The 18,959-nt window shown below is 34.8% G+C and overlaps 1 protein-coding gene across 4 annotated transcripts in view; it reads right to left on the minus strand.

Annotated features, from left to right (window-relative positions):
- Window positions 1–9,875: 9,875 nt before the first annotated feature.
- Slf1 (SMC5-SMC6 complex localization factor 1) overlaps window positions 9,876–18,959 on the minus strand; it is a 65,166-nt gene continuing 56,082 nt past the window's right edge. For 2 of the 4 annotated variants that reach the window (XM_027401821.2, XM_027401822.2), the window contains exons 16-21: window positions 17,609–17,754; window positions 16,493–16,656; window positions 15,700–15,833; window positions 13,814–13,906; window positions 13,218–13,400; window positions 9,877–10,849 (exon numbers count right to left, since the gene is read on the minus strand). In XM_027401821.2, coding sequence (XP_027257622.1) covers window positions 10,365–10,849; window positions 13,218–13,400; window positions 13,814–13,906; window positions 15,700–15,833; window positions 16,493–16,656; window positions 17,609–17,754 — 1,205 coding nt within the window. In that variant the 3' untranslated portion in view covers window positions 9,877–10,364. Of the gene's footprint in view, window positions 10,850–13,217; window positions 13,401–13,813; window positions 13,907–15,699; window positions 15,834–16,492; window positions 16,657–17,608; window positions 17,755–18,959 lie in introns of all 4 variants that reach the window. The other 2 variants (XM_027401824.2, XM_027401823.2) reach the window with 2 other exon arrangements.

Below are 18,959 nucleotides of genomic sequence, written 5' to 3' on the forward strand. Positions count from 1 at the left end.
AGGGCTATTCCTGAAACCCTGACTAAGGGTATAAACTCAGTACCTTTGGCATGGTAAGCATCCAATAAAGCAGAGAAAACTAGCTGGAGTCAAAAAGTCATCTTCAAGCTGGTCTTTATGTTTTCAGAAACCAATATATTTATAGGCCCAAAAAGATAATGCCAAGTACAGATAGGATTGTAACTTTCCTACATAGGTGCATATCAAATTTAAGAAGTATGCCTTTGTTTTCAGTTTTGTTTTTGTTTTCCAGAACTGAGGGCTGAGTCCAGAGCCCTGCCCTTAATATGCAAGTGCTCTACCACTGAGCTAAATTCTCAACCACAAATTAGATTTTTATTTTATTTTTTTTCTGAGACAAACTTTCTCTGTGTAGCCCTGGCTGTCTTGGAACTCCCTCTGTGGGCCAGGCTGGCCTGAAACTGAGATTCACTTGGTTTTCAGAGATATTTGAAGAAAATATTCTAAGTTATAGGAAGAGACTTAATGTGGTTCAGCATCTATTTGCATTGCTAAATTTAACACATTGTAAACTCTCAACAGTCTATATTTATATTTCAAATTACAGACATTGCTGTAGAACTCTGCCCCCTGGGCAAAACAACTGCCATGTTTGTTAGATCCACAGTCCCTGCTTATAAAAGACCACCACAATCAGGCTTGCCATGGACCCTCAAAGGAGTGGGTAGAGACGGGCAGTGGACCTGAGACTCCAGCAATTTGGATGAAATTCTGCCCTAAGTACATGTGGCCTTACCTAGGTGCTAGAGTAGATACTGTCCAGGGCAGGTTACGAGAAAAGGGCTACATCTATGAAAAATGGGGAGGCCATAATTTATACTGGTCAAGACTTCCCAGTGCAGTTGCTTTGGGGTCATCTGTGTTCCTGTAGGTGACTCCTCACCAGTACATCTTCTGAAAGCTAGCCTGATAAACTCATTGGCTCATCAGTCTGAACTTTGGTGGGATGCTTTGTCATTGAGATCATGTAACAAGGAGGTAGATGATGTTTAATTCTGCTACCATTAACTGGGATAATTCAGACATCTTGCCATCTTGTAACCTTTTAACACATTTTAACATGCTATTACATAATAGTTCATTTTACTACTGTTTCAGACTCAAGTTGAGAGTTCTTGAGAGGGAGGACTGTTCTAAATTAATTTTGAGCCATTCTACACATTAGGATAATGTAAGTTAGGCTATTTTTTTTAACATGACTTCTGATGCATCTATTGTATATCTACTTTATAACCCTGAGAAGGCAATTATAGTGTATGTTGGTGTCTAAAATATAATCAAACCAATCTGAAATTTGTAAATAGACAAATTTAAATGATGTTTAGGAAAATAACTTTGTAGAAGTTTCCATAAATTTTAACAAGACTCTGGCCTCTAACTTGGAATCAGCCTCCCAAGTGCTAGGATGAGCAAAATAGTGCTGAAATTAAGCAGCTAAATTCTATCCTGGGGCCATAGGAACTTTCCACTTTGATATCAAAATCCAAAGATGTCCAATATTGAGACTAAAACATAGCAAACCTTATTCAAAGTCTATCATTTCATTTATAAACTCAAATAAGCCTGACTGCTTACAACACTTCTGAGGAATAATGTTCTTGAGAAATTTGTGCTCACCCTAAACAAAAACTGTAAGGGGCCACGTGGTTCAAGATACAAGACAGCCAGTATTATTCCTGTGACAAAGAGACTCAACTCTTACTAAATTAAAGCATGTTTAAGTTTTGGGGGTTGGAATGTTACATGTGTTCACAGATGTTTAGTCACTGGTCTATTAGAGTATGTAGAGTCAGCCTTCTCTAACTGCTCAGTTGAATTAAAACTACCTAAATATAATCAAAAATGTCTTTCTTTATAATTCTCCTTCCAAGGATGATTGATGTAACTCACTGAACAAAAAACAAACAAAAAAACCCAGCAGAAAGTATCTCCTTCTTTTGTTTTGGGACTACTTTTACACTCATTTTCCATTTCCAATGGCACCTTGTATAATGGCAGTCACATGAGAACTTACTCCAGCAGAATCTGTGACTTACACACAAAGAAAATCTCTATGTTGAAACATTATTAAAGAATGTATTAATGCCCAAAGTATTTATATGAAGTAGACGGGTCTGCTACAATCCATTTGCGACCCCGGACTCAAGGGTTTTGGTTTGATTTAAAAAGTAAAAGGGAAAAGGAAAACAAAACCATCCAAAAAACACAAAATGAGACAACTGAATATATAATTTGTCTCTAATATTTCAACTCATTCAGTCTTTCATATTCTAAGCTGAAAACAAAATGGCAAAATAAAGCTATAAAAATTCCCAAAGTGGTGTACTACACAAACAATATTTTTGTCAAAACAATTTAAAAAAAGATAGTTCCATGTCTTTGAATGCAGTGGAAAAAAGGGGGTATTTAAAACAAAATTTCATTATTTTATGTGTACAAGTGTTTGTCTGCATGTATGAAAAATACAATGCCCACAGAGGCCAAAAGAGGACACTGGATACCCTGAAACTGGAGTTTCAGACTGTGAGCTGCTGAGAACCAACTTAGGTCTTCTCCAAGAACAGGAGGTGCTTTAACTGCTGAGTCCCCAGTCTTAGAACTAATTTTTAAAAAGGCAACAAAATGGTACTGCATGTTGTACTTTCATCAATGGGGTTACTGTTTTGGGCAGAGAGCTTTAGTTGAATCACTATGTCAATGTGCTATTATTATGTATCAAAAACACTACAACAAAGGCTGGCCTTCCTTGTTCTATATTTCTCAATGTTCTCTCAAAGAGAAAAGGACCAAATTGAGCCAGTGAAAAACCACCTTATTTCTCAGGAAGACTGCTTTGAGAAAGCTCTGAGCTCTGGCTGAAGGGGGCTGTGACTACTACTAATGAGGAAAGATAATATTGGCTCAATCTTGGGGTCAAAGGCCAGCTTCAAATTGGCTTCAATCAAGTTAAAGGATTTTATTTTGCCTGGGTTCAAGTAGTAACAGATTTCGAAGAAATGCTAAATTTGTACAGAAAAGTGCACTCATGGTTCCAACCATTTTAAATTGTGTTCTGCATTATAGGAAGCACCTGAGACAACAGTCAAGTATTAGCTTTCACAAAGACAGCTGGATCATAGAAGTGAGCCAAGGGGAAGGAAATGCCAATATTTTTCTTAAGATCCCTTTTTACAGCTACCAAAGAAATGGAATCCATAACTAAATTCCCCCATAAAATATTCTTCTTTATACAGTAGTGATTCCAATGATTGTAAACAAAAAATATATCTGTAGCCTGTCTTAGATAAATTTTGAAAAATACAACTTTTTATTTCCTGTTACACAAAGGGACATGCTTGTGATTTTGTCATTACTCTTGTGTATAGGTGAGTAGATAGTCCCAATTTCTAACCAAATTTACAGACTCATATGCTTATTACACTTTCCTAGAATTGTGAAGCAACAGAACCTACCCGGAAAGGTCAAATGACCGAACCCATTTGAAGAAGCACCCCCTTAAATTTCATTTCCATTTCATTTATTTGATATTCCTTGGTATTTAAAATTTCCCTAATGGATGTTCAAAGGAGGGTGGCTTATTTAGAGGTTGAGACTACTGTTCTATGGTAGCCTACATGCCTCATAAGTGTCAGGGTTAAGATTCAATCCTAGTATTGAAAAAAATTCAAAATAATTGGATAAAACAATCACCAGTACTTTTTTGTTCTATGTTTTGGTGGGGATAGGAGTAAGCACAAACCATTTTGCATTTATTCACATAACCAAAGGCCAGGCACACCAATTCATAATCAGGCATGTACCATTCATTACTATGCACTATAATGTGAATTCAAGAATACTTTTATTTGGCAGCCAAGAAGCCCTTCCACCAAAACATATTTAGAAATTATTTTTGGCTGTTATAGTTGCCATTTGTTACTTTCCAAGACAAATAGCAATGTTTTTCCTATGCATTTGGAGATTAATTAATGCATCATACTCCACTCCCGGCCTTCATACTGCAGGTGCATGTGACAGTGTGCCTGAGAGAACAATGGCAAGGTGACCTTAGAATCCTTCAGTAGAAAACTAGGTCTATCTGCTTTCCTGCTGTAAATAAGTTACATGGTGGGATTTCCATTTTATAGACCAATTACCACTCAGTCTCACAACTCCCTCTTTTCCATGTTAAATATGAAAAGACTTTCTAGAAAGCACTTTACTGTTTTCATCAACACTTACAAAACTATAAAATAAAAAATGGGTTATGTTATGAGTACCCCTCACAAAGTTGGAAATTTAGTGAGCTAAGGCTATCCATTAAGAGCAATGAAGTTATCTTCAACATTAGTGAGGCTCTGGTCTAGGCAGTAAAGGTACCATGAGTTGAGTTGTCAGACCTACTCTCACAGAAATACGAAGGACAACTGAGCTATGTATGATCTGTATTAGATGATAGCAATTGTAGCCTCCTTTGAAGAAAAATGGCAAATTTTAAAGCTCAAGATAATTTAAAAAAATGGAGGACATGAAAGTTTAAAATTAGCCTAATTTAAAAGCATTTCAAGATCAATTCTTGGGCCAGCAAGATGGCTCAGTTGGTAGAGACATCACTACCAAACCTGATGTCCTGAGTTCAGTTCCCAGGACCCATGTATTCAAAGAGATACCTGATTCCCAAGGGTTGTCCTCTAACACCCATTTGCTTGCCACAGCATTCATGTCCACTAACACACACATTCTCAAATACATACAAAGTAAATAAATAAAAAAAAATACCCAATTAGGAGACCCACTTTACATTAAGTAGGCTACTAGTACTGTAAGCAAATATAAACTATTTTACAGAAAATTACATAAATGAAAACTATTTAAATGTTTGACACATAAATATAACTACCAATAACAATGTGTCTACTTAAAATATTGTCCCCATGAAATTTAGAGAAAAGTCTCTTATGTCATTTAAATACCTGCTATTTCTCATAAAAAAGTTAAAATCAGTCAAGAAAAAAAAAAGCATTTAGAGAACTTTTAGTAAATAGCTTCTGACCTCCCTTTACGTTCGTTTCTTCCAATGACATGTCTCAGTATGAACTTATGGTACTTTGAAAGGGAATTTATAAGAACTGTAGTGATGAGAAAATGAGACAATTGTTTCTAAGTTTCACTACTACATTTTCGTACATGAGCGTCTTTGTAGTTAAGACAATTAGATTTACCTAACCTTGAGGAAAGGGCTGAATACCACTAGTTAAAACAGACTGTTTTTGGGTTTTTTTTTTTTTTTTTTTTTTTTTTTGGTTTTTCGAGACAGGGTTTCCCTGTGGCTTTGGAGGCTGTCCTGGAACTAGCTCTTGTAGACCAGGTTGGTCTCAAACTCACAGAGATCCACCTGCATCTGCCTCCCAAGTGCTGGGATTAAAGGCGTGTGCCACCACCACCCGGCAGAACAGACTGTTTTTAATGCTACTGTTATTGGGCGTTTTTATTCTGCACTTATTTTACTGAATTTCAAGCATAAGAACACTATAAAACCATCATTGTTCAGCTTATTAAAACTGCACAAAAATGCCTAGGACATAGCTTATCTGTCTTATTCAGATCTGTCTATATGCCTTCTGTATAATCTAGTGTAGTCAGTAACTTCAATCAGTATATTCAACATTTAGAAATATTTCCTTTCTTGATTACTTTAAACCAGACATTCCCTAACCATTTTCCCTCATCCCCTTTGCTCAGGTTTCATTTTTGCAACTTGTAAACATTTTTAAAATGCACATCTTAATTTTATCAAATTTTACTTAATGCTCAGTAATCTCATGGCTAGTGTAAAAGAGAAACAATGCAAACCAGAAAGATCCACGTTTGAGCCAGACACCTGACACATTACCCCCCTCACACACACACACACACACACACACACACACACACACACACACACACACACACACACACACACGTAAAGAAGCATTATAAATTCACCATGCATTCAGACATCAACCACTGTTGATCTGACATTGAAGCTGTGAAGTCACCAAGAGCAAACTAACTTCTTCCACCACTTCAAGATTAATGACCCCCCCCATATGACTAATTTCACCTGGGGACAAAGAATAGAGAAAGACTAGCAATTTCAGTTCATCTACCATTAGAAGAAATGATAGCACGATAAACTCTGGAAGTGCTAAATGTATTTTAAATTTCTATTTTTGATAGAATTAAATCTATTTTCCATCAATAATTACTACTTATAGTACATCAATGTTTATTTGCTGTAATCTGATAACATGAGAAAAAAGGTGATCAAATATACCAAGGAGAAAGTATTTCAATTATAACTGGACAGAAGAATGCATAGATGCTCAAATAATGGGCCTTTCTTGTTAAAGGCAATATAGACCAATACTTCCATGTCATGTATAAATAACATACAATTTTCATAATGATTACTCAATAACTGATCAGTAGTTTCTCTGACAACACAGTTGGCTTTTATTAACAAGTCAGCAGTTTTAAACACAGAAAGAGCTTACGGTATTTATTTTAAAGATATGCAAATATTTGAGAGCAAAGCATTATTATTTTTAATAGGTCATTCATATCTAGGACTAAGTATTGCAGTTCAAACCTTTAAAAATAGGCTGACAGAACTTGTATTATTCCTGAACTAACAGAAGCTACAATGTATTCAAATATATCATATCACAAACAGCTTATAACATTAAATCTCCCAAACAGACCATAATCTGAGAAAACATAATCACTTATATTTGTAAATCCTAAGATTTTATTCAAATAATTTCACAGAATTTTCTTCCTAATAATTCATATAACTTCATATCTTAATAAACAAAAAATGATAGTTTTTGTGGCTTGTGTTCTCATAAATTTGGGTCAGGAATTAAATATGTATATGTTCTGCAAGACCAGGATTTACTGTAAATGTAATCTGTCTAATGACTATTGATATTAAAAAGTCATATGAAACACTTCTCTGAAAGTCTGCCTTCAGTAGGATACTCAGTGCACTGTAGAACCAACTTAGCTTTTTCTGATCAATTTAGTGCCTCATATTTTCTGATACAGGCTTAGAAATTAGCAAAGTATATCTCCCTACTGCAATTCATTTTAACTTACAAGTTGGATTTAGTGATGACATAATCTGATTCCCATGCAATAGTTAACAACTTTTTGTTTAGTTCTAACAGGAATGGGTGCGTTCCAATAAGGTTGTGACTGATCTTTCTAACTGAATCCACATTTGATACCAAAACCATTATCACTCTGAGTTTTGCGAGGTCCACCTCAGCAGGAGATGCAACTAGCATGGAAGCTACCAGGAGGAACAAATGACTGGCAAGGAAAGCCACCTAATAAATGCTGAAGGCAGTAAGTACCTCATGTCAGTCAAGAAAGATGCCTTTTTGCTGATTATGGAGCAACATTGACAGTTCCAACCAAGTTCATCACAGGCAGGAGGGCTAAAAGGCCCATCAGTTATTTCTTTTCATGTAAATCTATTCACTTTCCTAAAACAGTATCAAGAAAGCAAGCACACTCTTCTGGTATTTATGTAAGCATTCTAGCATTAACACATTTACATTTGTCTCAGAATGAGCAGTAAGACTTCTAAAGCCCACCCACTGCCTATTTATTCTAAAATTAAATTACCAAAGTAATCCTTATAAAATGATTACACTATCAGACTCAGTATTTCAATTGAAAAAGTAGGGCACACTTACTAAAGCTTCCAGAAACATACCAAACCAATTTTCTCTCTACAGCACTTAAGAAAACACATGAAAATGAACAGCATTAATTCTAGTTTACCTTCCCAGTTGGTCAGGCTTTCTTCTATTCTCATCAGCTCCGGAGAAGTGTGCCACTTCATGCTCTCTTCATGCTTTTCAAAAATGTTGAATTCAAAACAATAATTCATTTTCCAGTATTTTATACCAGAAGCAGGGACTTTTTTTTTCCTGGTCATTTTGTAGGAAACTATGTCTACAGAACACTTTATTCACTAAATGGAACTAAGACCAAGACCACAGGAAATTCAAAAGAACTGCATTAGAGTACACGGAGGAAAGCCGACTCAACTGAGAAGTCCCCTCTGATGTTTCCTCATATTGTGGAAGGGGCTTTGATTTGATATTTTTGTTTTGTTTTTCCCCTCTTCAACAAGCCAAGGGGCTGTGACATCTGATCTGGGAGAACACGGGACAGAATGATATTACTCAGCTTTGTTTCAAACTGCAACTTTGAAAAGTCTCCAATGGAAAGTTAAGACTCAGGACTTTTAAGTGTTTAGAACTAATTCCTTTTTAACCTCTAAGATAGATATAAGGCAACAATTATGTTTTCTAAAATATAAACACAAGAAATAGTGAAAATAATGCCGGAATACTGAAGTGTAGTAACTCGGCATGGATCACAGTACTTTGTATCTGTGAAACAATGCCTTCCTACAGGAAGACATCTTGGAGCACCTGAGTGTGTTACAGAGCATGGAATCATGGCTTGTGATACACAAAACAGCTTGCCATGCAATTTGGATAGTTCTATCAAATAAATATTGTTTAATGAATATCTAACTTTTGAAACTATCTAACAGTATAAAAACCCTAACTCATGATACTATTTATATATTTTAATCATAGAAGTACTGTCAACTTAAGCAATTAGCATCTTCGTTTTTGCTTTAGCATCTCATTATGAGCAAATGAAATAGTAGAAAGAAAGTTTATGAAGCATCATATAAAGTGAGAGTTTAGCTTAATTCTTTCAGGACAAGGACATCTGACATTACTTCCATTTGACAGATAAGAAAACCAAAACAGACCAGGCAGTGGTAGCGCACACCTTCAATGCCAGCACTTGGGAGGCAGAGGCAGGAGAATATCAGTGAGTTGAAGGCCAGCCTGGTCTACAAAGCAAGTTCCAGGACAGCCAGGACTGTTACACAGAGAAACCCTGACTCGAAAATCAAAATCAAAACAACAACAAAAAGCCAAACAAACGCCAAAATAGAAAAAAAAAAGTACTTGTAATTTTGTTGTAACAAATTAGCTAAAGATTTACATTGTGCCTGATTCAAAGCCTATGCTCAAGTTTGTGTTAGTTTATAACGCAATATTATCCCAGGTGGCTTCATAATAAGATTAAATAACTGTTCCTGGTTCCTTTATTTTCTCTATTCCCCCCTTGCCTCTTTCTAGTCTGGCTATAAACTCATAGTCATTCCCCTAACTCAGCCCCTCCAGTGACTACTCATGTTTGCTAATACTCTGGCGAGATTAATAACAAAAACACATTTTTATGCTGTTTCTTACAGTCCATATAAAATTAGTTTGAAATCTTACAGAAGTTTGATTTTTTTAGTAGGGTGGAGAGAATAAGACACTGACATCTGTCTGTCTGTTACTGAAAGATCTATTTGTGAAACAAAGCTCAAATGCTTCTTTAACACATTAACTACTGTTGGATCAGCAACTACATTACATAACATCTAGATTTAAGTTGTAATTTCTTTTCCCCATCTGTAAAACAATGGAACTTCTCCCACCAATCTCGTAAGTAGTTAATAGTCACACTCTGCCCTTTAAGTTATAAACTATTAGGAGAAAAATGAAAACACTAACCTGCAAATTCAAATTCTCAGAAAACCTGAGACCTATTATTCTACTGCCAATTTAATTGTAATTTTTAATTACAATATTTAATAAAACTTGTTATGTGGCAAAATGTTTTCACTTATAGAAGATTGGTTAACCAAATAGAAACATACTTCATGCATGGACTGCTAAACTAAAATAGATCTAAGAACAGAATTGTTAAACTGTATATATTATAGCATTTAAAAATCAAAGTTTATTAAATATAATTTAAAAATCCAGAAAGGCTTATTTTAGAAACACAGAAAAGCAAATGTATTTTGGACATTAGCTTATAAGGAAGAAACAAGTTTTACAAGTATATAGATACACATTTTAATGAATATCCTTACCATGATTTTAAAACCTATAGTACTTAGAGGAAAGGACATTTTTATATGAAAAAATATTTAATTTTCTACATTAAACAATATAAATATATTTTCAGAACAAATATTTCTAAAGATCAATCAAAACATTTTATACCCAACAAAACTGCTTCATTTTAACATTGTATCTTTCTGAGTTAAATTCTAAACACTGGAAAGGGAGCCCATATTCTTGTCCTGCAGATGTTTTTTAAGTGCTATGAAAATCTGCTATAAATCTGTTAGTGAATACATCAAATTATTATTTGTCTATAAGCTATGGATGTACTAAGTGACAAAATAAGTTGCATGTTTAGACTCTGACTCTCACTTTCCAGCATCATGACACCTCTGTGACTGACCGACACATCATTTCCAGTGTTACCAATAAGGCCTCAGTATGCACTCCAGGACACACGTTTAGATTCTCAGGAAGTTCCTTAAGAACATTTGGGAGCTTCTTTAATGTCTTTATGTTCCTAGCATAAAGATCCAGTAACCAGTCAGTATGTATAGTGGTGGGTTCTGTGTGGTCACTAGTACATGCCATAAGCAACTCACTTAGATGGGCCAACCCTTTGAAAGCTAGGATGAATTCTGAAGATAAATCAAATATTGAACAAAAGCTAAGCAACATCCTACTAAGTAAAAATGAACCAAATTCAAGCTGTTGGTGATAAAATTGTTTCTGTGTCTGAGCATGAAAGTTGTCCACTGTGTCATCTATATTGGTAATGGCAAAGAGTTCTTCCTTGTCTTTAGGTGACAGAATATAATCCAAGGGCAACTCCCCTTTAGAGTTCCTCTGTTGTAAAAGCACTGGGCCTATGAAAAAGAAAATGTAAAATGTTAATAGTAAAATGTTTTTCTTTTGGGCAGTTTAACAGCTATTTTCCTTCCTTCCCCCCCCCAAAGCTTAAAGGGCTCTATTTTATAGTACCATATTTGCCACTAATTAGCTGCCCACACAGACTGTAATACACTGTATAAACTACAAACCAAAAATTCTTGTCGAAAGTCTAATGAAGTCTGCTTAGAAGTCCATACTCTACAGAAGTAGTATAGATGTTAAATGAAACAGCTTTGGCTACCTTAAGAACAAGAATTTCAGTATTCACAGAAGAAAGTAATAAAATGCCTTAGCTTATGTTCTAAAAAAGAAGAAAAATGTCTCCTTTCCATTACTGATAAACCACCCGGTAATGTGAAAACTGTAAAGACCCTGTGCAGATACAGTACAGTTTTCATTTTATTTATGCTAATGTTTACTGTCTATAAAGGTAAAGTATTCACAGAAATTTCAATTTTAATTTTTCTAAGTCAAACCCAATAGTTGATATACCAAAACAAAAACAAAACCACACTGATAGTGCTAAAATGCTAAGGAACCAAGTTTATTCCCTAGGTATTAAGGATGTAAGAAGTGAACACAGGACTCAGCCACATGACACAGCACGGAAGTACTCTGTACTTGTCAGTCATAGCATGTGAACCTTTATACACGTTACCTAGGATATGAAGGTACAGTAGGAGACAAAACAGGAAATTCCTATCATTATAACATGGACCACACATATAATGGCTTACATGACTCATGTATAGTTTGTAGAGAAAAGAATTCCAGATGAAAATTGTATTATCTATCTTTGCATTAACATCTCTAAACAAAATTAAAATATTCTAACTTATTGCTGTTAGGAAAAATTATGAATACCTGAAATAAACAAATTTTTAGTGATGTATACTCTTGAAATCATTACTCTCAAGACTGAAAGTCTTGAAATTAATAGATTGTATTATAGCTTAGCATAGTGATAAAGTCAAATCATGTGATAGATTCAAACCTAGAATCTGACTGGATAAGTAAAAGCAAAACAAAACAAAACAACAAACATCAAATATTTTAGCCAATGGACCTTGACAAGCCCAAGTACAAGCATATTTTTCTCTCCTAAGTCAGAGAACCACTTACTACTGTTTGCTAGAAAAATTCACATTGGTTGACCTAACATTATACTATACTGGTAAGCTGGATGTCATACTATAATACCCTTATATACTTATATCATTTGAGACAGAAGCAAATATTTGTTAGAATGTCAGATTAAATCTTTGAGTAGAAAAACAGAATACTTAATAGGACAAGGATTAGGTTTAGAAAACAAATAGTATTTAAAAAAGAAGACAATATCAATTATGAAATAGTGTTGGTAAATCAGACACACTTAGGCCTTTAGGGGGCAGGAGAAGACTATAAATAACCAAGTCTCTCAAGCTATCATGTAACACATCCTTTCTTAGCTGCATATAGCAACACCCCGCCCCCCAAATCAGAAACCAAAAACCAAAACAAATAAACAAATACAAAGCTACATAAAGAATATACCTTTAGCTTTTACGCAGAATGAAATGGTTTATTTACAACATAAACACATCAAATTGTAAGTTAAAATTAGTACAATAAAACCAATAGATTTACACAAAGATTTGTGTTTTTCTCATCATAAGCTAGTTACCATTTTTTTTTCTAAAAACACAAATTAGGTTGAATATTTTGAAGCAGTTTTATAGTAGTTCATATGCAGAAATATCGCTAAAATGGGAGTAGCTGAAGGTAAAAATGAAGGAATCAGGAAAGCCGTAGATGGACATGAAGCTTAAGTTAGTTAGCCTCTTCACAAAATCCTTGCTTTACACTTAATGCCATCTGAAAATCTGACTTCACCTTAGTTTTTTGTAAATATGAATGAGAAAATATTCTTGGCTATCTTTTCCATATTCAAAGAGGAATCCCTTTATAAAGACAGCATTGACTTACAGATATATATATATAACGAATGAAACCCAAAGGCGTCCCCAGAAGCACTGAGTCCAAAGCTCTAAGAAACGACTGGTTCACAAAGACATCATGTATGTTTGTAATGGGAATATTTAAAGATAACATGTTCAACTGAAAAAAACCATACTAACTATGTATGAACCTTAATAGGTTTTAACAGTACATCTATACAATAAAATGACAACAGCTAATAAAGGGTGGCTATATTTTAGGAGAGTTATTGTCTTTACTTTTTCATTAATATAAAAGCATCTTTCCTTACAGATTTTTAAATATCAAGTGTTACCTGCCTCGGAGGGATTCATCAAAAGCCTAGATAATTTATCAAAACCCATTTAGCACAAATATACTCACCCCCATGCTGTAGTAGCAGCTTGCCAATTTCTACATGTCCGTTTGACAGTGCATCATGCAAAGGAGTCACCCCGTCCACTTGAGTGAGCAGATCTACCTCTGGACAACGTTGCAAAATTTCCTGGACACACACTGTGTTGCCATAGTTACAGGCTTCATGCAACGGCGTCCAGCCAGCATTGTCTAAATTACAAATCAAGGCAAGTTTTAAAACAGAAGTAGTACTATTGGTTGCAAAGTATTGATGTTCTATGACTCCCATCCTATTACTCTGTAGGACCTTCATATACGAACAACAGCTTTGGTGAAAATGAACACAGTGTAATCATATTTCTACTTAAGAAAATGAAAATAAATAAAAAGCAACTTCAAAATATTAATGTTGGAATATGACCAGGAAACTACTACTAAAGTATTTTATATTATTAGCTCTAAATTATTGCATAATGAATTATTTTTGTTTGACTGCTAACAGTATTTTTTTTAAATTTCTTCAGTAAATTTACTTAAATGATTTCTCTTAATATGACATAAAACTATTTTATATGACAAATTTTAAGACACTGAATGAGAGCACAAAGACCCAGAGAACTTACCTTTAACATTGATGTCTATTCCTGGCAAAGAGAGAAGAATGATCAATTTCTCCACTTGGTTTTTTATGCAAGCTCTATGCAGAGCTGTTTCCCCTGCCATAAAAAATTAATAGATTATTCCAGAGAAGACAAGATATCAACTAAACAAAATAATCAAAGGCCATGAACTAGAATATCTGGACCCATGCCAGACAATTATTTACAAGTTTTCCTTCCAACTGGTTTAACCATCCCTTGAATTAAAAAAAAAAAAAAAAAAAAAAAGGCAGTGATCTCCAGAAATCCAGAGCTTCTGTCCTGTCAGCAATTCAGCAATGAAACTGTACAGCTTAAGCTCTAATACACTCATTGTCTCTTCCTAGTTCAAGGTTTAAAGCTCCAGTCCTGTTATAAAAACCCCTAATGATAAAAACACCAAAAATACTTGGTTTTGCAGCAATAAAAGTTTTAAGGCGCAATTGCCCTCTCTTAAATTTATTCATGAACCTCCACTAAATGTATAGCTCTTTCTTATACAGCATTTATAGCTTAATTCAAATGAATGTTTCTGGCTAAGCACGAGTGCCTCCACATACTCAAGTATAATTCAGAACTTCAAATCCATTAACAGATGGTTTGCTGCTTCTCAATAGGCTGTCTGGCTTGGCTACAGCAGCACAGAGGGAGAAATGGAAGAATCTTAATATAAACACCCCCCCCCACACACACACACGCACACACTCACACTCTCGGGTGGGGGAAGGGGAGAAAAGTCCTTACGTACCACTAAGACTAGTAAGTCCTAATTTGACAATAAGAAAAATGACTGTATAGGAAACAAAATGAAACATGAACATAAATTTGTTCCTGCTATAAAATACTGAGTAGCATATTTTTATAGTGCTCAGTTTTATCGATTATCTCTGCAACTTCTACTGAGCATTTCGGCTACAAGCATAGGATGTCTCTTCAAGTTTTTCTATATTTCTCAATTTTCTTCCTCTTCCAAGTCCTGCTGTTCAGCCTAAAGTCATTCACATTAATTTTACATTTTGAAACAATAAAACAAAGAAAACAGACACTGATCTCTGAAGTGAATATCAGATTTCTTACTAATATGCTTCATATTTCGAACTAAATGGGCAGTTATAAACTTCTATAAAACTGAAAAATTGTAAAGACTTTGCTGTCACTGTTTTCATGAGCTAATACATATCAGGAGTTAACATATATGATATAGCTTGTAAATAAGAGACATTTGTAAATCTAACAACTTAGTTTATCCCAGTAGAGATGCCTTGCAGACACATATCTTCAGGTAATCAGATATGAGTAAAGAGGTGCTCGAGTAAGTTATTGCAGCATTATTCTTGAAATCCCATCCATTAGGTACTTAGGCTCCAGTACAGTTAGAACCAAAAGCCAAACACATTTCAGTCTGGGCTCAGTGCCTAGAAGAAAAGAGCCCATATGCTTAACACAGCTATGTAACATAGCCTACTCCTCATTCTTTGTTCACAAAATGTGTATAACTGAAAAGAGCTGAAGAATGAATTATACTTTCAAATCAGAAGACAGTGATTCTAAGCAGCACACGCCTATGTGGAATAGCAAAGTAAGGAGGGCAAGTCTGGAATGAGCTCAACGTGTGCTACACACCAATAAGCACCTAGAAAGGCAGGGGAAAAGGAAATGGAGAGACACTCTATTTACACTAGGGGCTAAACTACCACTTCCTTTGTATAAACGAGAGTTCAAGAAAATAATACAGTATCCATAAAGGTATTTCCTGGACCCAGTCCAATATTTAAGTTCAAACATTCATCAGGGCAAATGTGTGAGATTTGCAAATACTGACTACCACCAGGAAAGGTCTTAGCATAAGTTAATTCAGATATTTGGGATACCTTTTAGATTAGTTTTGTGAAAATTCATCTTTGTAACCAAAGAGGGGCAGTTCTCCTTGGAACACAACAATTCTCCTTCTGATTTCTTTTTCAATTTTTTCAATGATGAGGAACATTTAGCACGGTTCAGCTCTCTGAAAAGAAAGGAAACCAAAGAAAGCCTGTTTTTCAGTAAGGCATGCCAGCATACATAAGATAGTATTTTTCTCCTTTAAAATATATCTTTCTTTTAACTTAAACCATTTCCTCAATCCATCATATTGCTTTCCAATTTTTAAAATCAGGTCAGCTATTATGGGACCAAATTTTGATGCATTAATTTTCACTTTATTAGTCTATATCTCCACTGCTCACTAAAAAGGAATGAGTATAGATTGTTGGGGAAAGAAGAAACCAAGTAAATAACATTTTGTAGAGAAAATAAAGCTGAAAGCTAAGTAAAAATACAGGCCTCCAGAATTCCCTATTCAAGAAGTATCTCATTTTGGAAAGCAAGTATAGTATCTCACATGACCAAACAACTAAAATCTCATTTATATTGCAAAAATAAATAGTACTTCATGTTTCAGAAAGACACTGTATGAAACTGAGACTTGATTAAGTAGGAGAGAAGTATGATCTTTGCATTACAGTAAAAGAAAGTGCTGATCCTATATATTTATAGGTCTAAAATTGAGTTTTCTTCCAATCAATATAATGCAGACAATACCCCAGATAACCTAAAGTTCAAGAAAGCTCAGAGAAAAGTTCATATTCTAAAACAAAGTACAGCTGTAGCAACAGCATTACTTACGGAAATTCTGGCCAACCTTCAACTTGCTTTTGCTTTGCACCATTCAGCATTAGTAATGCTCTCTGAGACTCTAGGAAAGGTCGCTGGCCGATTCTTTTTGGCATCTGCATCTTTCTAGCCCTATGTATGTCCATTTCTCCCAAAACTGGCAAATAGGAGTATATCTGTTACAAAATAAGATTATATCATTACTATAACTACAAAGAGCAGTAAAAGGCATTACCTGATCATTTTACTAGCAAGTCTGCTTTTATTTTCTTCATTTCACAACTACATTGTCACATTATCTTCTCTGAACAGGACTGAATATTAAGGGTGCCAGTTCTGTGTAATTATTTTGTTCATATCTTGCAGAGGAGGATACCTTTAGAAAATAATTACATTTTCTAGTGTAATCTTAATATTCATTTAGGAAAGTTCTTTTGATTAAGTCTAATATTCAACTTAGGATTTACATATTTTTATACCTTAAGACTTATAGACAACAAGTATTATTTCAATTTTGTTAATGGTTTTCTTCAACAGAAAGATAAGTCCAGAATAAATGGAATAAGAGGTGAAAATATTCTTCAAGCAAGTCCTGTTGCAAAGCAATTTTCCCAGTATTTTAATAAACTAAGGGACTTGGTGTATTCTGAAGAAGCTTCTAGAGCTTTAGACCTTAGTGTCTAACATGGCCAAGACACGAGAGAACAGGACCAAATGCAGCATATATGTATGTATATGTACGTAGCATACATCTTTCCTTTTTAAGTGTCAAAAAAAAATTGGATGTAGTTTCAAAGTGTTACATATTATGGCATATCTCAGGAAATACTGTTTTGTACTTATTCCCCCAAATTTCTATCACTAATCTTTCTGAAAAGACAGTTTTTATTATTTACTTGTGTGTATGTTTGGGGGGTGCATACATGTGTGCCTGTGATCAAAAGGTCCATACATGCTAGGAAGTGAACTTGGGAGAACCCTGAGCATCTCTCCAGCCCTGTTACTCTCTTTCTGAGATAGAAAATATGAGTTGTATTGTGCCCATTTCTGAGAAATCAATAAGAACTGAAATTGAACTCATGAATTCACTTCTTAGGAAAAAAAGATCCTGAATAAGGCAGTGCTTACTATTTTCTGAAGAGAGAGTGGCTCGGTGCAAGCATTGGTAGGGCCTTGTAACCACAACTTTTTAAAGATTGCTTCTGCAACAAACATTTGAAGCCAGGAGGATGAAAAAGAACAAATGAAGATCTCTAGTTCTTGTGAAGAAAAGTCTGTAAAAACAAATAAATATAGTTATTACGACATCTTACACCTTTTCCCTATATTTTTGCAGTGGGTTCTACTCAATGGAGTGATGTTTCTCCTAAGCCAGTAAAACTTAGTTGTAACTTTGAACCACTATGGATGGTTTTATATGTATATATATGCACGTGTGTATGTAGGTATGTCTAATAAATCATACACATATACCCTTTCTTGTTTTTCAAAAGATTTTAATGGTGCATATGCCAGCATTTGAAAATCAAACACTATCACTTCAATTAAAAGTCTTAAAATTACATATATAATGTCAGCATGCTTTAATCCCAGCAATCAGGAAGCAGCAAAAACAGGGGAACATATGTGTATTGAAATTAGTCCAATCTACATAGTTCTAGGACAGCCTTAGCTACATAGTGAGACTGTCTAAAAAACCAAACGGAAACAAAAACAAAAACAAAAAAAACCATATATGAGTTTCCAAATAACATTAACAACCTCAAATTGGATTTTAAAAAACTCGTTCTTAGTTTTAATTAATTCACTTAATTAAATGAACTGATTAACTTTACTTTTGACACAAGGTCTCATTTTACAGTCCAGGCTGGCCTTACTCATTATCCCTGTGCCTCTGTCTCTGAGGGCAGAGATGTGCCATGGCCAACAACGTTTATTTTTATTTATTGACCCATTTATTTATTTTTAAGACAGGGTCTTCTGTGCCCCTTTGAACTCTCTATGCAGCTGACAATGACCCTGTATTATTTATTCTCCCGCCTCCACCTCCCAAGTGCTGGATTACAGGTGGGAATCAAAGAGTGCCTAGTTTTATTTTAAAAGCACACATTACTTCGTGACATTCAGTCTTGAGCTGACAGAAGTTTCCTCTGATAACACCGATTTTATCACTCAAGAGCTAGAGGACACATACATGATAAAGATAAGAATAAAACAAATATGTGAAGATTTTATTAAAATTTGTACCTACTCTACAATGAGGTAATTTTTAAAAAATTATTTATTTTTTGAGCATTGAATAATGTTTTGCCTGCATGTATGTCTGCATGAGGGTTATCAGATCACCTGGAACTAGAGTCACAGAGGGCTGTAAGCTGCATGTGGGTGCAGGGATTGAATCTGGGTCCTCTAGAAGAACAGCCAGCACTCCCAACTGCTGAGCCATCTCTCTAGTCTCCAGTGAGTCTATTTCTTAAAG

The sequence above is a fragment of the Cricetulus griseus genome, chromosome 2 (assembly GCF_003668045.3).
Source record: "Cricetulus griseus strain 17A/GY chromosome 2, alternate assembly CriGri-PICRH-1.0, whole genome shotgun sequence".
Lineage (NCBI taxonomy): Eukaryota > Metazoa > Chordata > Mammalia > Rodentia > Cricetidae > Cricetulus > Cricetulus griseus.